Source organism: Heterodontus francisci, chromosome 10 (assembly GCF_036365525.1).
Source record: "Heterodontus francisci isolate sHetFra1 chromosome 10, sHetFra1.hap1, whole genome shotgun sequence".
NCBI lineage: Eukaryota > Metazoa > Chordata > Chondrichthyes > Heterodontiformes > Heterodontidae > Heterodontus > Heterodontus francisci.
The window spans coordinates 20,899,038-20,926,949 of NC_090380.1; the positions used below are offsets into that span (position 1 = coordinate 20,899,038).

Consider the following 27,912-nt stretch of genomic DNA (forward strand, 5'->3'; position numbering starts at 1 on the left):
GCTTTAGATGTCATAGGGAAATTGTGGACACCATTTTCTGTGATTCGTGCAGGCCTTAGCGAGAGGAAACTTACACCCAATTATTTAAGATTGAATATGACACCAGGTCCCAGAAATAAAAGGTCAGTGTGTGTAATATTACTTGTTCCTTTGATATGTGAACTATTTTAAGACTCACAGGGCTACAAGTAGTATCCAAGGAATATGTGGGTTTTATTATAACTTAACTGGAACATATATGTACACACATACACACAGTTACCACAGGAGCCACACCTACACACGTCTTACTCTGTCGGGCTACACCCACAACTCCCTGGTCATGTGTGATGCAACATCACTTCCTCTGGTGACGTTCACTTACAGCCTCTTAAGGTGGTCCTCTCTTAAGGTGGTCCCACAACATACCCCTTTTTTCCAAAGATAGAAACGTATGTACAATATTCAACAATGTTACAGTTCAGACTTACTGTATTTGTTTTAAAACAAAACTCGATTAAGCAAGTTTAACTCTCTCTAAAACATAGAGGAGGTCTGCTTATTCATCCCAATCTTGTTGTCATTAACCTCTTCTCAGAGCTGACTTTGTCTTGACGACTCCTCTGAGACTCTGCCGACTCAGAACTCTGGTTAGCATGTTATTCCTCTGTGCTCATAGCCTCTGAGACTTAGATGACATATGGCTGGAGTCACACCTAGCGCAAAGGAAGATGGTTGTGGTTGTTGGAGGTCAATCATCTGAGCTCCAGGACATCACTGCAGGAGTTCCTCAGGGTAGTGTCCTAGGCCCAACCATCTTCAGCTGCTTCATCAATGACCTACCTTCAATCATAAGGTCAGAAGTGGGGATGTTCGTTGATGATTGCACAATGTTCAGCACCATTCGTGACTCCTCAGATACTGAAGCAGTCCATGTAGAAGTGCAGCAAGACCTGGACAATATCCAGGCTTGGCTGATAAGTGGCAAGTAACATTCACACCACATAAGTGCCAGGCAATGACCATCTCCAACAAGAGAGAATCTATCCATCTCCCCTTGACATTCAATGGCATTACCATCGCTGAATCCCCCATTATCAACATCCTAGGGGCTACCATTGACCAGAAACTGAACTGGAGTAGCCATATAAATACCGTGGCTACAAGAGCAGGTCAGAGGCTAGGAATCCTGAGGCGAGTAACTCACCTCCTGACTCCCCAAAGCCTGTCCACCATCTACAAGGCACAAGTCAGGAGTGTGATGGAATACTCTCCACTTGCCTGGATGGGTGCAATTCCAACAACACTCAAGAAGCTCGACACCATCCAGGACAAAGCAGCCCGCTTGATTGGCACTCCATCCACAAACATTCACTCCCTTCATCACCGACGCACAGTGGCAGCAGTGTGTACCATCAACAAAATGCACTGCAGCAATGTAACAAGGCTCCTTAGACAGCACTTTCCAAACCCGCGACCTCTACCAACTAGAAGGACAAGGGCAGCAAATGCATGGGAAAACCACCACCTGCAAGTTCCCCTCCAAGTCACACACCACCCTGACTTGGAACTATATCACCATTCCTTCACTGTCGCTGGATCAAAATCCTGGAACTCCCTTCCTAACAGCACTGTGGGCATACCTACCCCAAATGGACTGCAGCGGTTCAAGAAGGCAGCTCACCACCACCTTCTCAGGGACAATTAGGGATGGGCAATAAATGCTGGCCTAGCCAGCGATGCCCACATCCCTGAATGAATAATAAAAAAAAACACGCTAATCTCTGTGGGACTTTGTCAAAAGCCTTCTGAAAGTCCAAATAAACCACATCCACTGGCTCCCCCTCATCAACTTTACTAGTTACATCCTCGAAGAATTCTAGTAGATTTGTCAAACATGATTTCCCTTTCATAAATCCATGCTGACTCTGCCCAATTCTACCACTGTTCTCCAAGTGTTCTGCTATAAAATCTTTGATAATGGACACTAGAATTTTCTTTGGTTGGGTTGTAATACTGTAGCACGTTGTCTTGACTTGACAGAACTAACTTTAAGAACTAAAACACCTGCTGCTGGTCTTCCTGCTACAAGAAAGGGGTATCTTTACGGAGCAGTTCCCGAAGTGGTGCTGCTCGCTCAGGGAAATTGGGATGTACAGGGCCAAAAGGTTGAAAAGCCCTAGACACAGTGGTAGCTCTTCCCGGTACTGAGAAGTCGGCATTGCTCTAACATCTTTGATCATATCTGGGTCTGGGTGTATTCCTGTTGTGGAATATATGGACCATAAGAAGTTGATGTCCCCAAGGTTGACCTGACACCTCTTGCTATTAAACACAAGGCCCTCACAACGAGCAGCCAGCATTAGCAAATGCAAGTTTAACTTACAGTGGGAGGGGGAGGATCCAGTCCTCGTGGTCCATGTAGGTACCAACGACATAGGCAAGACAAGGAAAGAGGTTCTGCACAGTCAGTATGAGGAATTAGGTACTAAATTAAGAAACAGAACCTCAAAGGTAATAATTTCTAGATTAGTACCTGAGCCAGGTGCAAATTGGCACAGGACAAATAAGATTAGAGAAATTAATGTGTGGCTCAAAGTCTGGTGTGGTAGAACTAAGTTCCGGTTTTTGGGGCACTGGCACCAGTACTGGGGAAAGTGGTGACTGTACCATTGGAACAGTCGACACCTGAACCATGCTGGGGCTGGTGCTCCAGCGAGCCGCATAACTAGGGAAGTGGAGAGGGCTTTAAACTTAATAGTGGGGGCAAGGGATCAAATTTGGGAAGATATGGTAAATCAAGGAGTAGAGACAAAGCAAGAGAGGAAGGTATACAGGAAATGATAAACAGACTGTGACAGAAAAGGACAGAGTGTACAAAACTAAGAGTAAATCAACAGATAAGGCTAGCGGTTACAAAAATAATAGAAGAACAAAACTAAAGGCTCTGTATCTGAATGTACGTAGCATTCGAAACAAAACAGATGAACTGACAGCGCAAATAGCAATAAATAAGTATGATCTGATAGCCATTACAGAGACATGGCTGCAGGATGACATGGATTGGGACTTGAATATTGAAGGGTACATGGCATTTAGGAAAGACAGGAAGCTAGGAAAAGGTGGAGGGCTGTCTTTGTTAATTAATGATGGTATTAGCACAATAAAGAGTTTAGTTTAGTTTAGAGATACAGCACTGAAACAGGCCCTTCGGCCCACCGAGTCTGTGCCGACCATCAACCACCCATTTATACTAATCCTGCACTAATTCCATATCCCTACCACATCCCCACCTGTCCCTATATTTCCCTACCACCTACCTATACTAGGGGCAATTTATAATGGCCAATTAACCTATCAACCTGCAAGTCTTTGGCATGTGGGAGGAAACCGGAGCACCCGGAGGAAACCTAAGTTCAGGGCTGACCTAAGTTCAGGAAACGAGGATGTAGAAGCAGTTTGGGTAGAGATGAGAAATCATAAATATAAGAAGTCACTTGTTTGAGTGGTATACAGGCTACCGAATGTTAAACACACTGTAGGACGGGGTATAAAGGAAGAAATAATGGCAGCCTGTCAAAAAAGTACGGCGATAATCATGGGGAATTTTAACCTACATATAGACTGGAAAAATCAGATGGGCAGAGGTAGTCTAGATGAGGAGTACATAGAATGTTTTCGGGATAATTTCTTGGAACAGTACGTTCTGGAGCCAACCAGAGAGCAGGCTATACTAGACCTGGTATTGTGCAATGAGATAGGATTAATTAATGTACTCATAGTTAAGGCGCCCCTAGGTAGCAGCGATCATAATATGATTGAATTTTACATTCAGTTTGAGGGATAGAAGAGTGGGTCCAAGACTTACATTTTAAACTTAAATAGGGGCAATTATGAGGGCATGGAAACAGAGCTAGCTAAAGTGAACTGGCAAATTAAGTTAAGGGATAGGTCAATAGAGATGCTGTGGTAGATATTTAAGGGGATATTTCTGAACACACAAAATAGATACATTCCAATGAGAAAGAAAAATTCTAAGGTGTGGGGGGAGAACCAGCCATCTGTGGTTAACTAGGACAGTTAAAGATAGTATCAAACTTAAAGAAAAAGCAGATAATTGCGCAAAGATGGGAGGCAGGTCAGAAGATTGGACAGAATATAAAAAAACAGCAAAGATTGAGTTTAAGAGCCGCGAGGTTATGCTGCAGATCTATAAGGCCCTGGTTCGACCACACTTGGAATATTGTGTTCAGTTCTGGTTGCCTCATTATAGGAAGGATGTGGAAGCTTTAGAGAGGGTGCAGAGGAGACTTACCAGGATGCTGCCTGGACTGGAGGGCATGTCCTACGAAGAAAGATTGAGGGAGCTAGGGCTTTTCTCATTGGAGCGTAGAAGGATCAGAGGTGACTTGATAGAGGGGTACAAGATGATGAGAGGCTTGGATAGAGTGGATAGTCAGAGACTTTTTCCCAGGGTGGAAAGGGATATCACCAGGGGGCATAATTTTAAGGTGATTGGAGGAAGGTTTCGGGGAGATGTCAGAGGTAGGTTCTTTACACAGAGAGTGGTGGGTGCGTGGAATGCGCTGCCAGCGGTGGTAGTAGAAGCAGATGCATTAGGGGCATTTAAGCGACTCTTGGATAGGTACATGGATGATAGTAGAATGAAGGGTAGGTAGTTAGTTTGATATTAGAGTCGGTTAAATGTTCGGCACAACATCGTGGGCAGAAGGGCCTGTACTGTGCTGTACTGTTCTATGTTCTATGTTCTAAAACATTGATAAAGAAGGTAAAATTAGAGTACAAGAGAAAGCTAGCTAGAAATATAAAGACAGCTAGTAAGAGTTTCTACAGATACTTAAAAAAGAAAAGAGTTAACAAAGTCAACATTGGGCCTACAGAAAATAAGTCTGGGGAATTAATAATGGATAATAAGGAGATGGCAGATGAATTGAACTGGTATTTTGCATTGGTCTTCACTATTGAGGATACAAGTAACATCCCAGAATTAGCTGTAAGTCAGGAAATGAAAGGGAGGGAGGAACTCAAGAAAATTACAATCACCAGGGAAGTGGTACTGAACAAATTGTTGGAGCTGCGGGCTGACAAGTCCCTGGGTCCTGATGGACTTCATCCTAGAGTGTTAAAAGTGGCTAGTGAGATAGTTGATGCCTTAGTATTAATTTTCCAAAATTCCCTAGATTCAGGGAAGGTTCTGCTAGACTGGAAAATAGCGAATCTGAATCCTTTATTCAAAAAGGGAGGGATACAGAAAACAGGAAACTACAGGCCAGTTAGCTTAACATCTGTCTTAAGGAAAATGTTAGAAGCAATTATTTAAGACATTATAGCAGGGCACTTAGAAAAATTGAAGGTAATCAGGCAGAGTCAACATGGTTTTGTTGAAGAGAAATCATGTTTAACCAATTTATTGGAGTTCTTTGAGGGAGTTACATGTGCTGTGGATAAAGGGGAACCAGTGGATGTATTGTACTTAGATTTCCAGAAGGCATTTGATAAGGTGCCACATCAAAGATTATTGCAGAAAATAAAAACTCATGGTGTAGGGGGTAACATATCGGCATGGATAGAAGATTGACAAGCTAACAGGAAACAGAGAGTAGGCATAAATGGGTCATATTCTGATTGGCAAGATGTAACGAGTGGTGTGTCACAGGGGTCTGTGCTGGGGCCTCAACTTTTTACAATTTATATAAATGGATTAGATGAAGAGACCGAAGGTATGGTTGCTAAATTTGCTGATGACACAAAGATAGGTAGGAAAGTAGGGTGTGAAGAGGACATAAGGAGGCTACAAAGGGATGTAGATAGGTTAAGTGAGTGGGCAAAAATCTGGCAGAAGGAGTATAATGTGGGAAAATGCGAAGTTGTCCATTTTGGCAGGAAGAATAAAAAGAAGTATATTATCTAAATGGTGAGAGACTGCGGAGCTCTGAGATGCAGAGGGATCTGGGTGTCCTAGTGCAAAAGGTTAGTGTGCAGGTACAGCACGGTAATTATGAAAGCTAATAGAATGTTATCGTTTATCGCAAGAGGAATTGAATACAAAAGTAGGGAGGTTATGCCTCAGCTATACAGGGCATTGGTGAGATCACATCTGTACTGTGTACAGTACTGGTCTCCTTATTTAAGGAAGGATGTAAATGTGTTGGAAGCAGTTCAAAGAAGGTTTACTAGATTGATACCTGGAATGGGCAGGCTATATTATGAGGAAAGATTGGACAGGCTAGGCTTGTATCTGCTGGAATTTAGAAGAGTAAGAGGCAACTTGATTGAAACATATAAGATCCAGAGGGGTGGATGTGGAAAGGATATTTCCCCTTGAACTAGGGATCACTGTTTAAAAATAAGGGGTCATCCATTTAAGACAGAGATGAGGAGAATTTTTTTTCACTCAGAGGGTCATGAGTCTTTGGAACTTTCTTCCTCAAAAGGCGGTAGAAGCAGAGTCTTTGAATATGTTTAAGGCAGAGGTAGATAGATTCTTGATAATCAAGGGGTGGAAGGTTATTGGAAGTAGGTGGTAATGTGGAGAAATCAGTTCAGCCATGGACTTACTGAATGGCGGAGCAGGCTCGAAGGGCCGAGTAGCCTACTGCTGCTCCTAATTCATATCTTCATATGTTCATGCTCTGCCTTGGTTCGCCCCATCACGGCAATATCATCGGCTATATAGATACAGCCCAGGACATATTCCATTATCCTGTCCATGTTTTGTTAGAAAATATCCTGGCTGATGCACAGACCAAACAATAACTATTTGAAACAGTTTCTCCCGAATGCCATTCTAAAAGTTGTGAGTCGCTGGGACATCTTGGCTAAGTGGACAAACCAGTAGCCATGCTTCGCATTGAGCTTTGAAAAATACTTAGCACCAGTAAAATTAGGATTCAGCTCCTCCAGAGTCAGGATTTGATGCAGGCTTCTCTTGAGGGTGAAATTCAGTCGCAGGTTTAAGTAAATCCTGAGATTGCCATCTTTCTTCAGCATGCAGGTAATGGAGTTGAACCAATCGGAATGCTGGTGCACTTGGTGGATGCACTCCATCTCATCCGGCTCCACTTTAAGCTTCTTTTGAATGTGAACACGACACTTCCTTGGTGCATCAATAGTAGGAACTGCATCCACCCTCATGTGCAATATGGCATCACCCTTGAAATCACCGATTGCAGCAAACATGTGTTATGACCAGGTGGTAAGGGGTATGGGTCATCCCCACTGTTCAACTCCCAATTGACCGCAGCAAGTGATTTTGTTACTAGGGTTTTAACACCTTGGTGTTTATTTATCAAATAAACAGACAGCGACAGGTTTTCTTTTAGGTTTAAAACAGAAGATTAATTATTTATTGAGCAATATTCATTCCCAAAATGGTCGCAACCACACCCACACACACATTCACTCGCGTACACACACACAAGAGATAGAGAGAAAAGGGTAAGAGGTTTGAAATGAGGTTGGTTACTGGGATTTATGGTAAACCTGTTGAATCTTCTTGGAGGACAATTTCTCTTTTAAAGTTACAGGCCTGGGTTTTGTAGATTTCTCTGGTAGTTGAGACTTCAATCTAGTAGGGAATCACTTTCAGTTCTCTGCTGCACAAGTTGAAGTGTAGAACTCACAGCAGGGCACCTCCTTTGGCTTTTGCTGGATTACTCCCAGCTCTCAGCTGAACAGGCTGTCATGATGTTAGTTTTGATCTCTCCCTCTCTCTCCAGAAAGCTACATTTAAGGTCAAAATGGAGCCTCTGTTAGGAAACGCAGATCCCCTCCCTGTGACGAGCAACAATGGCCCAGGATGTGGCTACTTCGCACATTCTTTGTTTCAGAAGTGCCCATTTAATACAAGAATGTCTCTTGATGGGTTCAAGATGGGTGTAATTGACACCTCTTAGCTTGGAATATATCCTTTTGTTTTTCCCAGACAGTAAGACAGTTTGAATATACAGGTTTGACCTTCAGTGGCCATTTTGTCCTCCTCAGGACCGGGAAGAGCTACCATGGTGTCTCGGGCTGTTCAATGTTTTGGCCCCGTACATCCCCAATTTCCCTGAGCGAGCAGCACCACTCAGGGAAGTGCTGCAAAAGGACAGGAAGACCAGCAGCAGGTGTTTGAGTCCTTAAGGTTAGCGCTGTCAAATCAAGACAACATGCTACAGTATTATAAATCTACCAAAGAGACCACGCTCAAGGTCGACATGCCCCAGATGGGATTAGGCGCCTGCATCATACAGAAAGGGAAGCCAATCACCTTCGCATCGAAGACTTTGACACAAACCCAATCCAATTACTCTAACATCGAACGTAAAACCTTAGCTCTGGTATTTGGTATAGTTAGCTTTCACAGCTACTTGTCTGGAAAGCATTTTACCGTGGAGACTGGCCACAAGCCACTTGAAACCATATGGCACAAATTGCTCATGAGTGCTCCTCCGCGGTTGCAGAGACATTTGGTGAAGGTCCAGGGCTACGATTGTGACATCCGATATAAACCAGGCAGCAAAATGGTCACATCAGACACCCTGAGCAGGCTGCCTAACCTGAATAAAGATGCAGATGTCTCGCTAGATTTGCATGTCCACAGTTTGGATACTGAGATTGAGGATGTCCTCCAGATTGACCTCATGAGTTTGGACCCCACAAATGTGAGCAACTAAGGGATGAGATGGCATGTGACCCTACCCTATCATTGTTGTGGAAGGTGATTGTGGAAGGATGGCCTGACACCATACAGGGAGTAACTGAACATCTACGCAGTTTCTGACCATATCAAAATGAGTTCGGTATATCACAAGAGGTGATTTTCAAAGCAAACAAGTCCTGATACCCGAAGCTCTGCATTCTGATATTCTAAACCAACTGCATCAAAGGTATTTAGGAATAGAACGTACCTGATGCCTTGCTGGAGAGACAGTCTAATGGACAGGAATCAACGGTGATGTTGAGACAGTGGTGAAATCCTATGAGGCATGTCAAAGTTGTCAGCGAAATCAACAAAAGGAACCCCTGATCCCACATGAAACACCTTCGCATCCACATGTGAAGATCGGCACAGATTAATTTCATGTTCAAGGTGATGATTTCCTCTTTGTTACAGATTATTTCACCAAGTTTCCAATCGTCAGGTGGCTACAACTTACTTCACGTGCAGTGATTGCTGATTGCTGAAAGGAAAAGTCAATTTATTATAACTTTTCAAGTTGGGTTCTTGTATTTTCAATCGCTGCACTTGACATGAGAGTAACACCTCTCTGGGTAAAGTATTTTCAGGTCTCAATCTGACTTAATGCACTCAGTGTTGCAACACTCGTTCCTTTCGGTGCGGTGTTGACCTCAGGTATTGTGATGATTTGTAAATCTTGGCATACTGGAAGTCCTGCAACAGCTGGTCCAGTTGTGTCTATAATATAAAACATTAGTGGTAGCCATTCGGAGCTCCCATAACTGCACTGTCAGGTTACCATTCCAATGCGGTTGATTGGAAAACCATTGTAGGCAGTCAGCCTAGCCATGGTGAGTTGTACCATCGATTTCCATGTCTTTAAGTACATGTCCTCCAGTATAGAGATGGGCATAATACACTTGTACCGTGTCGATTTTCACTCTGAGTTTATGCTCACCGCTCTTCTGTGGACATATAATCCCGATCATGGTGAATGCCTCAGATTGTGTAATAGCATTGACATGTTGATACAAATTAACTGTGTGAAATACTTGCTCACTGTTCACTTGAATGCATTCTTCACCCATGTCCTCCTGACAATCTGTCTCTGCTGACCTGATGGACCCGCTTGGGCTTTTGTTATGTGTCGGTAAACCTTTTGTTACATTTTCCATCCTGTCTTGCAGATGTTCTCTCTGCATGTGATCTGTCACCATTCCTGTGTGCAGTATCTGAGCTCGGCCTTCTGCACTGCCTTGCCCAATGTCCTCACATGCCACAAGCTTTGGTCCTGGTACAACAGACAACTGTGAATTGGGTGAGTCAGGCCACATTAGCCACAAGACATGGCAGAGTTCTGAGCCTTGGTTACCATACCAATTGTTGTAGCCACCCCAACACATGTAACTATTGGCACCCAGCCATGATGGCTTCAAATTTCCTTCCATCATTAAGTAGTACATCTATGGTGTGCCCTTTCTTCTTTTCTAGCAGGTCTTTTTGAAAGGCCTCTAGGGGGTAGACACGATTACTAGCTCTATAACTTGTTCTGAGAATTCGATATCTGCGAAGTCACAATATTGAGCTTTGTCTCGGCACCTTGCAACAAACTAGACAATGGACTCATCTTGCCTTTGCCGGTCGGTCATAAACTCAAGTCTATGTACTCGGAAATTTACCTTCACCTTGAGTTTATGTTTCAGGAAGATAGGGTCCTTCTGATTGTCAGCTGAAAATCTTGATGTACTGATGCATTGCAGGCCCTCATTGCCCAGTGTGATCTTGATTTTCACAGTTTGTTTCTCTGGTTCATGCAGTTTTTGATCCGGGAAACACAGTTCCATCTGTTTTTGAAACAGTTTAACTTCAGATGCTATGTCCAACACCTTCCAATCCATATTTGGATACCTGCTATTTTCTGGATGATCCTGCTGTGTCCCAAATATGGGCTTTTACAGATTTTCTTTTTACCAGACACAGTTCTTTGAGTTCCGAAGAAGGGTCACTGACCCGAAACGTTAACTCTGCTTCTCTTTCCACAGATGCTGCCAGACCTGCTGAGTGATTCCAGCATTTCTTGTTTTTGTTACAGTTCTTTTACAAGCTCTCTTCTTTACAGGTTTTCTGTCTCACATGTACAGCTTTCTGTTTCCTTTTTTAGACAGGTTCATTTTTGCAGACTTCCCCCTTTTAAGAGTGAGACGACAGCTGAATTCATTTTTTTAAACTGAGAGTGCAGTTTTTTTTCTGCAGAGGGCCTCAGCTTGGAGTACTGGCAGCTGCCATAGCCAGCATTTTTTTATGCTGGACCACCAGTGGCGCTGTTGAGCTCTTTCTGGCGTAAGCCCTGCCCATAAAGCAAAAAAAGGGAAAACTAAAGCAGCTACTGCTCTCCAAACTTTTCGGCCCACTGCCAGATTAGTTGAAAGCTCCGATCCCCTGGCAACTCACCTGCTGTACTTACAGAGTTTCAACAGCTCCGAGGGTCCTCTCTGCAGTCCTAGCTCACTGCATTGTTGTGGGGTCTCCTGCCAACTGCTCTCCACCTGAATCTTCAGCCACTCCAGGTGAGCAATCATCTGTTCCTTGTTCTTTCTTAGTGTGTTCTTCAGGAAAAAAAAATCAAATGTTGCCATGATATAATATTTGTTCATCTTCAGAAAAATATATCCCAAGTGTTGCCACCATGTAATATTACTTGTTGTTTTGGTATGTAAACTTTTGTAAGACTCAGAGGACTACCAATAATATCCAAAGAATACTACTCTGTTGACTACACCCACAACTCTCTGGTCATGTGTGATGCCATATCACTTCCTCCAGTGACCTTCACTTACAGCCTCTTAAGGTGGTCCTCTCTTAAGGTGGTCCCATAACACTGTGCAACTCAATGCATTAAGCCCCCGGGAAGATTTTCATTACAATTTTCACTCCCTTTTATCTGCTAGTCTCTACTTGTTCAGATGGAGGATTGATCTTTAAAACAAATATTATCTCAGCCACTATCATTAGGAATTCTAAACAAGCCATGAGCAAATATCCTTTCCATGGTAGAACGCACCATTGTAACTAGTTTTTTTCCCTCTCCTTTGAGATGAAATACTTGCCCCACTTCCTGGTTCTCCATTTAATTCGTAAATAATAATAAAATGCTTAGACAGAAAGAGGTAGAAATTGATCTACATCACATCCATTTTTCAGGAGTAAAAGAGGCACAACGCATACCTATTTAACAGTGGGATGGTCTGCACCCAATCTGTGTAGGTGTGCTTTCCACTGCTAAATTCATGTGGCCCGATATCTAGGGGTCCCAGGTGGATGTCTAAAATAGATGTTTGGTCACTTAAGTATGTAAATTAGGGGCCTAATGCTGATTGAAAGACCCCATCAAGCAATTTGTTGCCAATGGGTAGGAGTGCTCTCCCAACTCTACAGAAGCCCCAATTGCCCCCCTTTTACACCCACCCTGTAACCCACTGCAACCCCAACCCACTCCCAACCCTGCTTCCATTTACACAAGGACCACTGCTGGCAAGGTAGGGAGTCCAACATCGATCTCTTCACTCAGTCAAACTGCCTATGGAGGCACAACCAACGCTAGCAGCTCAGCCCCAAGTATGCGGATGAAGCCCAAGGGCTAATTTCCATCGATCAGTGGGCCTTTCGGTTCAGGTACATGCTGGTCATGCAGCACCGAAAATTGGCCCAGGTCAAAATCTACATTAAAATGTAGGCAAGTGGCAAAGTCAACCGAGGCTCGAAAAGGAAACTTTCCTCGCCCCCACCCTAAATTGGAGTCCATTAGTAAACGGTAAATATGGCGAAGAAGAATATCTAGAGAAGTTATGTTAAACTTATACAGAAGCTTGATTAGACCACATTTATTTCTGTATACAGTTCTGGTCTCGATATTATAAAAAGGAGGTAGAGACACTGGAGAGGATACAAAATAGATTTCCAAAATTAATACCAAAATTGAGAGGTTATAAATATCAGGAAAGATTGAACAGGCTATGGCTCTTTTCTCTAGAAAAGAGACGGCTGCTCTAATAGAAGCCTTTAAAATTATGAATGGGTTTGATAGGGTGGATGCACAGAAGATGTTTCCACATGTCGGGGTATTCAAAACTAGTGGTCATAAATATAAAATAGTCACTAATAAATCCAGTAGGAAATTCAGAAGAAATTTCTTTACCCAGAGAGTGGTTAGAATGTGGAACTTGCTACCACAGGGAATAGTTGAGGTGAACTTGATGCATTTAAGGGGAAGTTAGATATGTACATGAGGGAGTAAGGAACAGAAGGATACGGTGATGTGATGAGATGTGGTAAGGTGGGAGGAGGCTCATGTGGATTATAAACACCGGCATAGAGCAGTTGAGCTGTTCGTGTGCTTTAAATTCTAGTAACTCTGTGAATAATGAAGCTTATCTCTTCTCTCGTATTTCGTTTCGATTGAAACCCAGTGAGTTAAACCTCAGCTATATTGTTGGTAACCACTGTAATGATTTGGGTTTTTACCCATCTATATTTATGCTCTCTGCCAAAGGACAGCTTTTGCAGGCAAGTAACTCCATGAATCAAAACATAATTATACATAAAAGGAATGGGACAGAGTGTTACATACATGATCCATCAATTCAACCGCCCCTCCCCCACGCTGTAGAACTGGGGGCTAACCCCATCAGTATTACGGGCTGCTCACCATATATTGTTGCCCTGTCCAAAATTGATAGACCACATACCAAAGCAAAATGAACCAACAGATAAACAGTAATACAGTGAATTAACTTACACCAATACTTTAAACTCATTTCTGAAACCAAGACAATTATATGCTCGAAGGATGCCACAAGTACTGTTTTTCCACAAAGATGTGGGAATGCAGTGGAAACAAATTGACTAAATATTTCAGGGCTGCTGCTAAGATATATCTCTGATTTTCGAGAAAGTGAAGATTAAGCCCTTTGAATAATCTTCCCCTCTATTGATCAAAGTAGATCTGTTGTGTTGCAGAAATTAATCCTGAGAAAATAACCACCTTTCAAAAACTATAATCTGCATTTATATAGCACCTATTGTGTAGTAAAATGTCCCAAGGTGCTTCACAGGAAGGTTATCAATTGAAATTTGACACTGAGCCACATGAGGAAATATTAGGCCAGATGACCAAAAGCTTGGTCAAAGAGGTCAGTGTCCATTCTTACAGCAGGTACACATCCAGGCTCTTACAAAGGTAACTCCTTGAGAAACAGCAGACTTGAAAAAAAAGTGTCCATTAGCAACTGCTTCACATGAACGGGTGTTGCACAGAAATATTTTATTAAATAATATCGTAGTCATACCACGTTACAGCAGTATATGTGGACAATGTACAATAATCATTCGCACTGCTCTCGACTCATAGGAAGGAGAGCACCACCATTAAATGCCTTTATGCAGCCCTTCTCACCAGCCTTACCTACATCAGGTAGTGAGCAACCATTTTGGTTAGATAGCTGAGCAAACGTCAGGTCCTTGTCATGGATTTACTGAAATGTGAAATTTGAAATTACACCAGTTGCTTCTCAGAAATAATTTGATTTCTGTCTCACCCATTTTCAGGAGATACACTCAGAAAATAAATACCACTGTTATTATTTACACAAGCAGTACGGTTCCATACACAATGGGCAAGGCCAATGAGATTCATGGATTCTGATTTGATTTTGCACAAATTAGCAATGTTAGAGCTTTCAATGTTTAAACTTAGCAGCTGAAGCTTTCCATCTCTCCAGCGGGGCGGGATTCCTGTCCATCCCCAAATGCCCCTTAACCCCAGCCATATTTCTAGTCCAGGGTCCCTGGTCTCAGTCGGACAGCTGTGTCAGTATGAGATGAAGGTTTACAGTGTCAGGGATCCTGCTTCAATAGGAGAAAAAGGTGGCCAGTGGTCGGGGCCTGTGCTCATACAGGCCAATCTTCTTCCCGTGCCCATGTTATCAGGAGCGACCGTCCACCCCGACCATGTAAATGAGCCGCTGTGTTTACTATCGCGGCGGCGCCGCAGAATAAAGCCCGCGCGTGCGGGCCATCATCTTTGAAGCTTGCTGCCAAGATTGGAGACGAGCTTGTAAAATGCAGCCCACTAAGTCTGTCCAAATCCCCTTGAAGCCTCTTTTCATCTTCCTCACAACACACATTCTCACCTAGTTTTGTGTCATCTGCAAACTTGGAAATATTACATTTGGTCTCCACATCCAAATCATTGATATACATTGTGAACAGCTGGAGCCTAAGTACTGATCCCTGCAGTGCCCCACTAGTCACAGCCTGCCAAAGCAAGAATGACCCATTTATTCCTACTCTCTGCTTTCTGCCTGTTAATCCATGCCAGTATATTACCTCCTATCCCATGTGCTTCAATTTTGCTAACCAACCTCCTGTGGGGAACTTTATCAAAAGCCTTCTGAAAATCCAAGTATACTACATCCACCAACTTCCCTTTATCAATTCTGTTCATAACATCCTCAAAAAACTCCAACAGGTTCGTCAAACATGATTTCCCATTCATAAATCCATGTCAACTATGCCCAATCAGATCACTATTATCCAAGTATCCATGGCTGGCACTCTTGGAGGAGGGATCCCTGTCTTGAAAGGGACAGGGATCCCAGCGCCAGGATGTTAATTGCCCAAGGGCCCGTTAAATAGAGCTGGGAGGGGCTCTGAATAGCTGAGGCGGTGTTCCAACCATCTTTTTGGCCCGGCACTGGGAGCTCTGCCAGTTCCACTAAATTCAGCCCATTGAGTGCACGTTTGGTCTCTTTACCTTTGGAAGGAAATACTTGCCCTAGAAGGAGTGCAATGAAGATCAGTAGGCTGGTTCCTGGGATGAGGGGATTGTCCTATGAGGAGAGATCGAGAAGACTAGGCCTATGTTCTCTCGAGTTTAGAAGAATGAGAGGTGATCTAATTGAATCATAGAAAATTCTTAAGGGGCTTGACAGAATAGATGCTGAGAAAATGTTTCGCATGGCTAGGGAATCTAGAATGGGGGCCACAATCTCAGAATAAACTATCAGCCATTTAGGACTCAAACCATTTAGGTTGTGAATCTTTGGAATTCTCTACCCCAGAAAGCTGTGGATGCTTAATCCTTGACTATGTTCAAGATAGTGGTCAATAGATTTTTGGGTACCAAGAGAATTAAGGGATATGGGAATTAAAGGATCTGGAGATAGTGCGAGAAGGTGAAATTGAGGTAGAAGATCAGCCACTATCTTGTTGAATGGCTGAGCAGGCTCAAAGGGCCAAATGGCCTACTCCAGGTCTTATTTCTTATGTTCTTATACTTTGAACCCTAGATGCCAGGCCCTACATAGTGACCGCAGTGTTCCAGGATTATAAATAGCAGAGAATCAATGGTGGCCACCTTTCTTCATTGGCATGGCATTGATATACACCTGTCCATGGGTGAACACAGTGAAGCATATCCTTAAAGAGCTTTCTGTCTTCATCCTCCTTAATTTACCAAAAAATTGGCGATGAGGTGGAGCAGGCAGAAAACTGAGGCCATCATTTCCAGGTGGATGTTAGAATATGTCACTTTCAGATATTTTGTAATTAAGTTAAGTGTCAGCCTGGTTCAGTTGGTAGATCTCTTGTCCTTTTAAAAAATCTGAGCACATATTCTCAAGCTAACGCTTCAGTGTAGTACTGACAGGAGTGCTGCATCACTAGAGATGGTATCCTTTGGTTGAACGATGAAACCTGGCTGTGTGGTTAGCTGGGCTAAAGTATCCCTCGACACCACTTGAAGAAGAGCAGGGAGTGGTGCTGGCCAATCTTTCTAACTCACTGAAAAGCAGATGAAATGCTCTCATGTTGCTGCTCGCAAGATCTTTGTGTGTACATGCTAGCTGCTTGGTTTGCCCAGTGACTGCACTTTATAAAATATTGAATTGGACATGCTGCACTTTGTGGTGTCCTGAGAGCATGATAAGCTGCTAAATGGTTGAATCTTTTCTTTCTAAGGAGGCCTGCTTAGGATCTACAACACAGAAACAGCCCAACTTGTCTTTTCTGGTGTTTATATCCCACTCAACCCTCCTCCAATTGCCTCTTAGGTGCCGCTACAGTAGCTCAGTGGGTAGCAGTCTCAGTTCTGAGTCAGAAGGTTGTGGGTTCCATTCCCATCCCAGAGATATGAGCACAAGATCTAAGCTGATATTTCACTGCAATACTGAGGGAGTGCTGCACTGTTGGAGGTACTGGCTTTCAGGTGAGGTGTTATGCTGAGGCCCCATCTTCCCTCTCAGGTGAACATTAAAGATCCCATTTGAAGAAGAGCAGGGGAGTTTGTCCTGCCCAATATTTATCCCTCAACCAACACCTAACAACTGAAGATCTGACCATTATTGCTGGATAATGGAAATTTGCTGTGCACAAATTGGCTGCTGCATTTCCTAAATTATAGCAGTGACTTCACTTTGAAAGTAATTCATTGGCTGGAAAATGCTTTTGGTCGTCTTGAGGTCATGGAAGGCAAGTCTTTTTTTCTTTCCACCCTTGGTCGCTGTTTTCTTCTCATTCCGGTAGTGCATGAGTCTATCTTTGAGAACTACTGCTCTCTCCATAGTTGTGTTTGCCTCAGAGGTGCCTTTCCCCACCATGCTGAGATTCTGCTGCAACAATAACTGAAGCTGCTGTAATGACAGTAACACAGCTTTTACCTCATAATAGGACTTGACTACTTTAGCTTTTGTTCTTTAACATAAAAAGCAAGAACCCTTGACCCTTCCAAACCACATTACCAATCTATCGTATTAGTGGGATTTTGCCATTTATATGAATCATTTCATAGGAACAGACCTTCCTAAGTAGCCAGCAATGCTTGTGTTATTTGCAGTGCGACAAAAAGTTGCCGAATAAAAAAAAATCAATTGATCAAAACAAAGTTCAAATGCACCCAGAATTGAAGTTAGTTTAGTGTGTAAGGCTTGATTAGTTCATTCCAGTGTTACCATAGCTGAAGGAATAAGTTAAAATTGATCTTGATGTGATACTGTAATAATTTACTGTATGCTACTAGGGGAATTCCCTCAGTTCAATGATTTCCTTCACTTCAGTGTTTGGCACTGCTCATTTGGCACAGTCCGACTCTGAGCAAACTTTCTTGGACGCAACGATGCGCTCACAAATATCTGTTCCTTCTGTGTGTTAGATAAAGGATACTTACATACACTCCAAATTTTTGTTTGTGTCACAAAGCATTTATCTGCTAGATCCTTGACTGACACCTGAGTGGTTTTCAGAGAAGGTGTTTGACAAGAGGATCACAACATCTGGTCAAAGGAGTAATAGTGTCACTGCTGATTATGAAATAACCTTACTGATGAATACTTGAAGTATACACAAATGCTTTAACGATCAAGACCCAAACATGGCTGTCGCAGATTGTACAGAAGCCTGCAGAGTGGAAAACTCTATTTTTAGAGATAATCTTCAGCCTGTTTTTGGGAATTCTAGGACTCAACCAAATGTAGTGTTGGGTGGATAGTTGAGGTTTTGGTCAGATTTGTGACAATTCAATTTGTACACTCCATACCTCCGAAATCACCCCTTCTAGCTTATTATTTGGAGGATATCATGGATAGAAGATTGGCTAACTAACGGGAAACAAGGATAAATGGGGCATTTTCAGGTAGGCAAACTGTAACTAGTGGAGTGCCACCAGCATCAGTGTTGGGTCCTCAACTATTTACAATCTGTATTAATGACTTGGATGAAAGGACCGAATGTATTATAAACAAATTTGACGACGATACAAAGATAGGTAGGAAAATAAGTTGTGTGGAGGATACAATGAGGGCTGAATTTTATGGGGCCCCTGGAGACAGGCTAGGAGGTGGGTGGAGCCCATAGAATTGTGATGGGAGGCGGACAGCCTGTTGCCTTCTCGTTGCACCGCAATTTAGTCAGGGGCCGGTTAGGCCAAAGACAGCCTTCCCGCCCATAGGCCAATTGAGGCCCTTAAGAGGCCTATTTGCAGCCACTTAAGAGGCCTATTTCCCCTGCCTCTGGTGAACCCGCTCCCTACCATTAATTGGCCCGGCCCTTTAAAAATCCAGTTGGGAATGTCTGGATGTGTGGGGGCGGGACCTGGAACTGGCCCCGACTTCAGGTTCCTGACCCCTGACTGAAAATCCAGCCCTAGATATCATTTTAGGAAGTCTATGCTGCACTCCCTCCAAAGCCAATTTATCCTTCCTACAGTGTGGTGCCCAGAACTGCACACAGTACTGCAGGTGTGGTCAAACCAGGGCTTTGTATAGCTAAAGCATGACTTCTCACCCCTTATATTCTAGTCCTCGAAACACGAAGGCCAGCATTCCGTTAGCCTTTATGATTATTTTCTGTACCTGTTCATGATATTTTAATGATCTCTGAGTCTCTTTGGACCTCCACTCTTTCTAACTTCTCACCATTAAGGAAGTACTCTGTCCTCTTTTTTAGGTCCAAAGTGATAACATCACATTTGGACTTGGGTGGTGACTAAACTTCTGGCTATCCTATCAACAAATTATACAAACATGTTTTATTTTATCTTTAAACAAGTTTTTTCAAGACTTGACGGATGAGAACTATAAAAGTGTAGAAAATAAATAACAAATGAAAAGTATCTGAATGAGGCAAAGTGATTTGATATAAAGCATCTTTGCCTTAGTCAGTTTCTTTGAGGAAATTTGAACCTAATCTACCCATTGGAAAACTGACGAGATCGAGTGCCAAGCTGCTGGTTTTATATCCCATCCGATTTGAAGTCAATTGTTGGGTTATATTGGGTGGGGTGTGAAACCAGCATTCCACCCAATCTTGTGGGTTTCCTGCCCAGCCAGTTAGCTTAAAATTATCCATTTTGTTTCATCCAAAATGCTCACATGCATTCAGATATTTTCAGGTGAATTTTAACTCCTCCAAAACCCCCCCCCTACGATGGACGAGGGAGTCGCGGCAAGGGGTAAATTGCTAAAGTGGTGAAATCTATCCCCAGCCCACCATGAACTTCAGGAATTAGTCAGTGGGTTTGGACCATGTGATGAACTTGCCCTGAAGAGATGGGTCAGGAATTATATGTTAATGAGGGGCTCCATTCCTCGCATTTTGGCGGCTATTTAAATCGAACGCTGGCCGGCCAGTTTTCGCAAGGCTCAGGAAATCCAGCAGCTGCAGGAAGGAGAGATAGGCTAGATCCAGCAGGTTAAGTGCTTTTCCAGCACTGCTTGTGGGCCAGGAGGAGCAGGAGGGCTTTCCCCCGGACCCCTTAAACTAACCTGCCACAATCTCCCCCACCCTGCAATCAGTCGACCATCCACCCCTGCACCACCCCCCCCCAGCAACATCTCTTTCAACAACAACTTGCATTTCTATAGCACCATTAATGTAGTAAAATGTCCCAAGGTGCTTAACAAGTGCATTATCAATAAAAATGTTTTTGACCCTGAGGCACAGAAGGAGCTATCAGGACAGGTGACCAAAAACTTGGTCAATCAAGTAGATTTTAAGGAGCATTTTAAAGAAGGAGGAGGTGGAGAGACGGAGAGGTTTAGGGAGGGAATTCCAGAGCTTAGGGCTTTGGCAGTTAAAGGCATGGTCAGCAAAGGTGGAGCAATTAAAATTGGTGATGTGCAATAGGCCAGAATTGGAGGAGTGCAGATATCTCAAAGACTTGTAGGGCTGAAGAAGGTTACAGTGATAGGGAGGGGCAAGGCCAAAGAGGGATTTGAAAACAAGCATAATGATTTTAAATTTGAGGTGGTGTTAGACTGGAAGCCGTGTAGCTCAGCAACCACTGTAGTGATGGGTGAGTGGGACTTAGTGTGTGTCAGGACACAGGCAGCAGAGTTTTGTGTGACATCAGGTTTATGTAGGCTGGAAGATGGGAGGTCAGCTGGGAAAGTCAAGTCTAGTGGTAACAAAAGCATGGATGAGGGTTTAAGCAGCACCTAAGCTGGTGGGAGTTGGGCAATGTTACGGAGGTAGAAGTCAACAGTCTTGTTAATGGAGCCGATATGTGGTGTAAGCGCATTAATTTTAATGAGTGAATCTTTACAAAATTTGCCCTTATATGTATATAGGACATTAACATCACTGAATCCTCCACTATCAACATCCCGGGGGTTACCATTGACCAGAAACTGAACTGGAGTAGCCACATAAATACCGTGGCTACAAGAGCAGGTCAGAGACTGGGAATTCTGCAGTGAGTAACTCACCTCCTGACTCCCCAAAGCCTGTCCACCATCTACAAGGCACAAGTCAGGAGTGTGATGGAATGCTCTCCACTTGCCTGAATGGGTACAGCTCCAACAACACTCAGGAAGCTTGACACCATCCCGGACAAAGCAGCTCGCTTGATCGGCACCCCATCCACCAACTTAAACATTCGCTCCCTCCACCACTGACGCACAGTGTCAGCAGTGTGTACCATCTACAAGATGCATTGCAGCAACTCACCAAGGCTCCTTTGCAGCACCTTCCAAACCTGCGACCTCTACCACCTAGAAGGACAAAGGCAGCAGATGCATGGGAATACCACCACCTGCAAGTTAACCTCCAAGCCACACACCATCCTGACTTGGAACTATATCGTCGTTCCTTCACTGTCGCTGGGTCAAAATCCTGGAACTCCCTCCCTAACAGCACTGTGGCTGTACATACACCAGATGGACTGCAGTGGTTTATGAAGGTAGCTCACCACCACCTTCTCAAGGGCAGTTAGGGATGGGAAACAGATGCTGGCCTGGCCAGCGATGCCCACATCCCATGAAATAATTTTTTTTAATGTTCTGTGGAACATGATGTTCAGTGAACCAAGGGAACCTCGAGAAAGCAGTGGCAAGAGAAGCAACTGCTGAGGATGAATTAACAACAGCAATCTATATTTATATAGTGCCTTTAACATAATAAAATGTCACTAGATGCTTTCGGGGAGCATTATAAAACAAAATAGGACACGGAGCTACACAAGGACTCATTAGGCAAGATGGCCAAAAGCTTGGTCACAGAGGTAGGTTTTAAGGAGTGTCTTAAAGGTGGAAAGGTGTAGAAAAGGTATTTCAGTGCTTGGGGCCTAGGCAACTGCAGGTGTGACCACCAATGGTGAAGCGATTAAAATCAGGGATGCTCAAGAGGTCAGAGTTAGAGGAACGCAGCTATCTTGGAGGGTTGTGGGGCTGGAAAGGATTACAGAGATAGGGAGGGGCGAGGCCATGAAGGGATTTGAAAACAAGGTTGAGAATTTTAAAATCAAGATATTCCTTGATTGGGAGTCAATGTAGCTCAGCGAGCACAAGGATGATAGGTGAACGGGACCTGGTGCAAGTTGAAACATGGGCAGCAGAGTTTTGGATGGCCTGAAGTTTATGGATGGTAGAATGTGGGAGACCAGCCAGGAGTGTGTTGAAATAGTCAAGCCTAGAGCTAATGAAGGCATGAATGATAAGCTGAGGCAGGGGCAAAGTAGTGCGATGTTACAGAAGTAGGAATAGGTAAAGGCCTGCTTAGGTCGGGAAAATGAACCCGACCTGAAGCCGACCGATCCACAGCAGTCCCGAGCCCGACCCGGCCCAAGTTCCTCCAATTTCACCCCGAGCCCAACCCGACCCGAGCCCAACCTGACCATCCCTTTACTTACCTTCCAACTGGGAAGCTCCACGAAGCTGCAGCGCATGCGTGATGATGTCATAGGGACGTCACTCGCTCACTGCGCAAATTCAGTTTCGTCCCAGACTCCCAACTCAGGTAAGTTTTTTAAATTTTAATACTTACCAGCAAAGCACTTACCGTGTGTGTCCGGCCTGACCCAACCTGACTCGACCTGGACACAGCCCGACCCGAGCTCGAAAGCTGGGCCCGACCTGACCCAAACCCAACACATGTCGTCGGGTCCCATCGGGTTCGGGTTGGGTAGCAGGCCTTTAGGAATAGGCGGTCTTAGTGATGGCACTTAGTGAGGTCAGAAGCTCATCTCAGGGTCAAATGTGGCACCAGGTTTGTGAAGGGACTGGTTTAATGTCAAACTGTTGCCAGGGAGAGGGATGGTTTCGGTAACGAAGGAATGGAGTTTGGAGCGGGGACCGAAACCATTGGCTTCAGACCTCCCAATATTTAATTATGTAATTGAAGGAAATTTCTGCTCATTCAGTTCTGGATGTCAGTCGGCAGGTCTGATAATATAGTAACAGTGGAGGAGTCAGGCGAAGTGATGGTGAGGTAGAGCTGAGTGTTATCAGCATACACGTGAAAACTAATGCTCTGCTTTCAGATGATGTCACTGAGCAGCAGTATGGAGAAAATTAGGAGGGGACCAAAGATAGATTCTTGGGGAGGGGGGGGGAGGGGGGCGCACCAGAGGTAACGGTGCAGGAGCAGGACGATAAGCCATTGCAAGTGATTCTCTGTCTCTGATTACATAGATAAGAATGGAACCAGGTGAGAGCAGTCCCACCCAGCTGGAACACAGTGGAGAGGTGTTGGAGAAGGACAGTGTGATCAACCATGTCAAAGGCTGCAAACAGGTTGAGAAGAACAAGAAGGGATAATTTACCTTTGTCACAGTCACATAGAATGTCATTTCTGACTTTGATAGGTCATAGCTTATAAGGTTGTACAGTTAATCTGGAGTCCTGTTCCTTTCAGGGATATGGAGAAACCATGGAGAACCTTTGTTTTAAAAGGGGATAAAGAGTGTGGGCCAGAGTTCACCATAGAGTGGCTTTACAGGCTGAATGGCATCTACTTGTTCCATGCTTTCCCATATTTTTGTGTTTGCTAAATGGTGGTGGTGTTCCAGTTACATGGAGTGAACTCTGCAATTGCTCCAAATGACGCATGGGAACCAGAACGGTGGCCAATGGTGGCTTACTGGAGAATTCACCAACTCTTGTTGAAAGCTTAGATTATTTTGTATAATTCACACTATCTAAACTGTGGGACATAACTATTTAATAAAAAAACGTTGCTATGCTCCTTCTTTCATCAGTTAATTCCCTGAAGTCTCCACACTCCCTTGTTTTCAAAAAAGCTGGAGTCAGATAAAACAGGTTCTTGTTTGCAGCTCATGTGCAGTTGTTCCCTTGCAGATGAGAGCAAGTTCTCGGAAGCCATCTTGGTGCTGCTGGCTTGGTTTGAACGTGGAGAAGTGACACGGCGCTCAGCGAACAATTTTTATTCCATGATTCAGTCTGCCAACAGCCACAGCCGGAGACTGATGTGTGAAAAGGCAGCACATGAGCAAGAACTGGAAGACGCCAAGGAGCAATTCAAAGCCGCTTTATCACGGATCCTTACCGGATGTAAGTGACACTTGCATGTTGGCATTCTCAGTTCTGTTAAAATACCTGGGTAAGTACTCGTGCTGCAAGTTCTAGAGCATGGGCCCACCTTACAGGACTAGATTTTCAGGTAGGAAATCTTTCACTTCATCTTTTGAGTCAGAAGGCATTTTGTAGGAATTATGGACACTGAATATACAATTCACAGAGGTAAAGCTATCATTTCACTGATCTCGAACAATAAATTTTCACATTAGACCACATTAGCTCCACAGCATAATATATAATAGCATGTTTAATTGAATGGTACATAATGTAGTTTAATAACTAAATAGTACCTTCCCCACAGGGTAATGAACAAAACCTACGTAATTAGAACACACATCAGCCGGCTGGTTTCCTAATATCAGGAACACCTATTGGAATTACAGTCAGGCACTGCTCATAATTCCCATAACATATTGACAACCTGAAGTCAGAACATGCACCCACCCACCCCTCCACACACCCCTTCCACCCCATCCCACCCCAGCAGCTTCCGCACCCAGCTATCAGTGCAATGGAAATGTTAATATTTCATTGCAAAATGAATAAATATTTTTTCTTCAATAGACACTGGTGGAATGCCAGTGAAGAAGATCACAGCTATCAGATAAATAGACTTAAAAAACAGCTGGTCTGTGTAAGGGTTGGATCCATTTTATTACGTGAGGTTCAAGTTGTGTCTTTCCCCATCAGACAGAGCCTAATGGACAATAACTGCATTTCAAAATTTCAAAGAATTAAAATCATACGTAACTTTAGTTGAATTTGTTTGGAATTGGAAATTAATGACCAGAGTAATTTTGCCATTCCCAATTTGATTCATTAAATCATCTTGGAAATGATTTTTAATGCAAAAGTCCTTTGATTTATCTGAAGGGAATTTTGATTGCTTCTCCAGGTGGAGTTCTCTCTGGTTTTCATTATAACTAATCAAATTCTATTCATTAGGAGCTTAATCTAAATACAAGTGGTGTAAACAAAAGATTGCATCTCATTGATGGCTGAACCCTCATGCAGTGAAGAAAATCACCTTGACAAGTAAATCTTTCCAGTTGCATATATTTTGCAAGATAGCAGCTGAGATCAAAACCCGGGACATAAATATGATAGTCACTAATAAATCCAATAGGGAACTGAGGAGAAAGTTCCTCATCCAAAGAGTGGTGAGAATGTGGAACTAGCTACCACATTGGAATAGCTGAGGGCAAATAGCATAGATGCATTTATGAGGAAGCTAGAAAAACACATGAAGGAGAAAGGAATGGAAGGATATGGTGATAGGGCAAGATGAAGAGTGGTGGGAGGAGGCTCATGTGGAGCATAAATGCCAGCATAGATCAGTTAGGCCAAATGGCCTGTTTCTCTGCTGTAAAATTCTGTGTAAAATTCAGTTAAAAAATTAAGTTTGAAGACTAACTTATTTAATTAGTTTTATTTTACTTATTACAATGCTCATTTATTTTCAGAATGTTGGCATGCCTCTTCATATTGTGAGGTTTTTTTTGCAGTTTACATTATGCTTGTGAAAGAATTCATTGGATAAACCATCAGCTGAGATTTCCTAGCATGAGGTTATGCATGTGTTGGGACTACCACATGCTTAAGGGCCAACACATATTATTTGGTTCTAGTCCATGATTAGCTGGGCTGGTGGACTAGGTGAGCTGCCCAGACTGATGGGTGGTCATGGTGAATTAGCTCAATAATCTGGACCAGGTGTGGGGCAGGGCTTTGATGATCCTGTGTTTTCTGGGACGTGGTTTGCATATGCTTGGGAAAGGCGTGTGCATCTTGTAGACCTACAGGAAAAGGAGATCCACATTGCCTAGTATTTCCCCAGCTCTCACCAGAGTCAATATGTCACATATACTATTTAGTATCTACTGCATTAGTGTTTCACCCCAGCATTGGTTGTAGGGACAGAGGGGGCTATAGGTTGACAGTAGGTAACAGTAAGAATTGTATTAGCCTGTATCCTGTGGAGGAGTGTGCTCTCCATGGACCAAACAAAGTTAACCTGGAACTGGGTCTACATACGAACATACAAATTAGGAGCAGGAGTAGGCCACTCAGCCCTTCGAGCCTGCTCCGCCATTCAATAAGTTCATGGCTGAACTGATTACTCCACATTTCCACCTACCCCCGATAACCTTCCACCCCCTTGCTTATCAAGAATCTATCTACCTCTGCCTTAAAAATATTTGAAGACCCTGCTTCTATCGCCTTTTGCGGAAGAGAATTCCAAAGACTCATGACCCAATGAGAGAAAAAATTTCTCCTCATCTCCGTCTTAAATGGGCGACCCTTTATTTTTAAACAGTGACCCACAGTTCTAGATTCTCCCACATGGGGAAACATCCTTTCCACATCCATCCTATCAAGACACCTCAGGATCTTATATGTTTCAATCAAGTTGTCTCTTATTCTTCTAAATTCCAGCGGATACAAGCCTAGCCTGTCCGATCTTTCCTCATAAGACAGCCCACCCATTCCAGGTGGGGTCTAGTAAACCTTCTCTGTACTGCCTCCAACGCATTTACATCCTTCCTTAAATAAGGAGACCAGTACTGTACACAGTACTCCAGATGTGGTCTCACCAATGCCCTGTATAGCTGAAGCATAACCTCCCTACTTTTGTATTCAATTCCCTTCGCAATAAACAATAATATTCGATTAGCTTTCCTAATTACGTGCGGTACCTGCATACTAACCTTTTGTGATTCATGCACTAGGGCACCCAGATCCTTTTGCATCTCAGAGCTCTGCAATCTCTCACCATTTAGATAATATGCTTCTTTTTTATTCTTCCTGCCAAAATGGACAATTTCACACTCTCCCACATTATACTCCATTTGCCAGGTCTTTTCCCACTCACGTAACCTATCTATATCCCTTTGTAGCCCCCTTATGTCCTCTTCACAAGTTACTTTCCTACCTGTATCTGTGTCCGCAAATTTAGCAACCGTACCTTTGGTCCCTTCATCTAAGTCATTTATATAAATTGTAAAAAGTTGAGGCACTGATCCCTGTGGCACACCACTCATTACACCTTGCCAATCAGAAAATTACCCGTTTATGCCTACTCTGTTTCCTGTTAGCTAGCCAATCTTCTATCCATGCCAATATGTTACCCCCTACACCATGAGCTTTTATTTTCTGCAATAACCTTTGATGTGGCACCTTATCAAATGCCTTCTGGAAATCTAAATACAATACATCCACCAGTTCCCCTTCATCCACAGCACATGTAACTCCCTCAAAGAACTCCAATAAATTGGTTAATGGGTTATGAGGCCACTCGAGTTCTTTTTGGCTTCCCAGTTTGCCACCTAGGACTATTGAATCTCGGTGTGTATGGAAGAGAGACTATCTGGCCACAGCCTTCAGTTGGGAGTGGGGGGGGAGGAGGGGGTGGAGTGGGTAGCGGTGGTGGAATTTGTGAAGTTTACGAAGGCTGCAGTACATTCAGTGAAGGGTCTTGATTGTTCCCCCTCCAATTATTTCTGCAATGTGGTGGTTCTAAAGGCCTGAATTCATACCTCTCCTACCCCCCTTCTTTCTCAGAATACGTTTGTAAACTAAACGGAACCATTGGGGACATAACAGATCTAAAGGATAGTTTCTTGAATTTAATGACAAACTATCAGCCTCCATTCACACATACTTATGGGGGGGAAAAATCTATAAGTACACAAAGTTATAAATAATGTTGCACTGGAAATGTGGTGGAGACATGAGGCATGAGGAGAGCCCATCTTCTGTTGGCATACTGTAAGTACGGCAGAGACATTACTTGGCAGGATTAAAGGCACCACGTCATTGATCATTTCTGGTATGTAAGAATGCTATTCTATTGCAAAAAATGGCATTTTCTTGCCTGACGGATGA

At 43.4% G+C, this 27,912-nt stretch overlaps 1 protein-coding gene across 3 annotated transcripts in view; it reads left to right on the forward strand.

The window, feature by feature from the left end:
- enox1 (ecto-NOX disulfide-thiol exchanger 1) overlaps nt 1-27,912 on the forward strand; it is a 377,950-nt gene that overhangs the window by 116,598 nt on the left and 233,440 nt on the right. For all 3 annotated transcript variants that reach the window (XM_068040197.1, XM_068040198.1, XM_068040199.1), the window contains one exon: nt 23,788-24,000. In XM_068040197.1, coding sequence (XP_067896298.1) covers nt 23,788-24,000 — 213 coding nt within the window. The remainder of the gene's footprint in view (nt 1-23,787; nt 24,001-27,912) is intronic.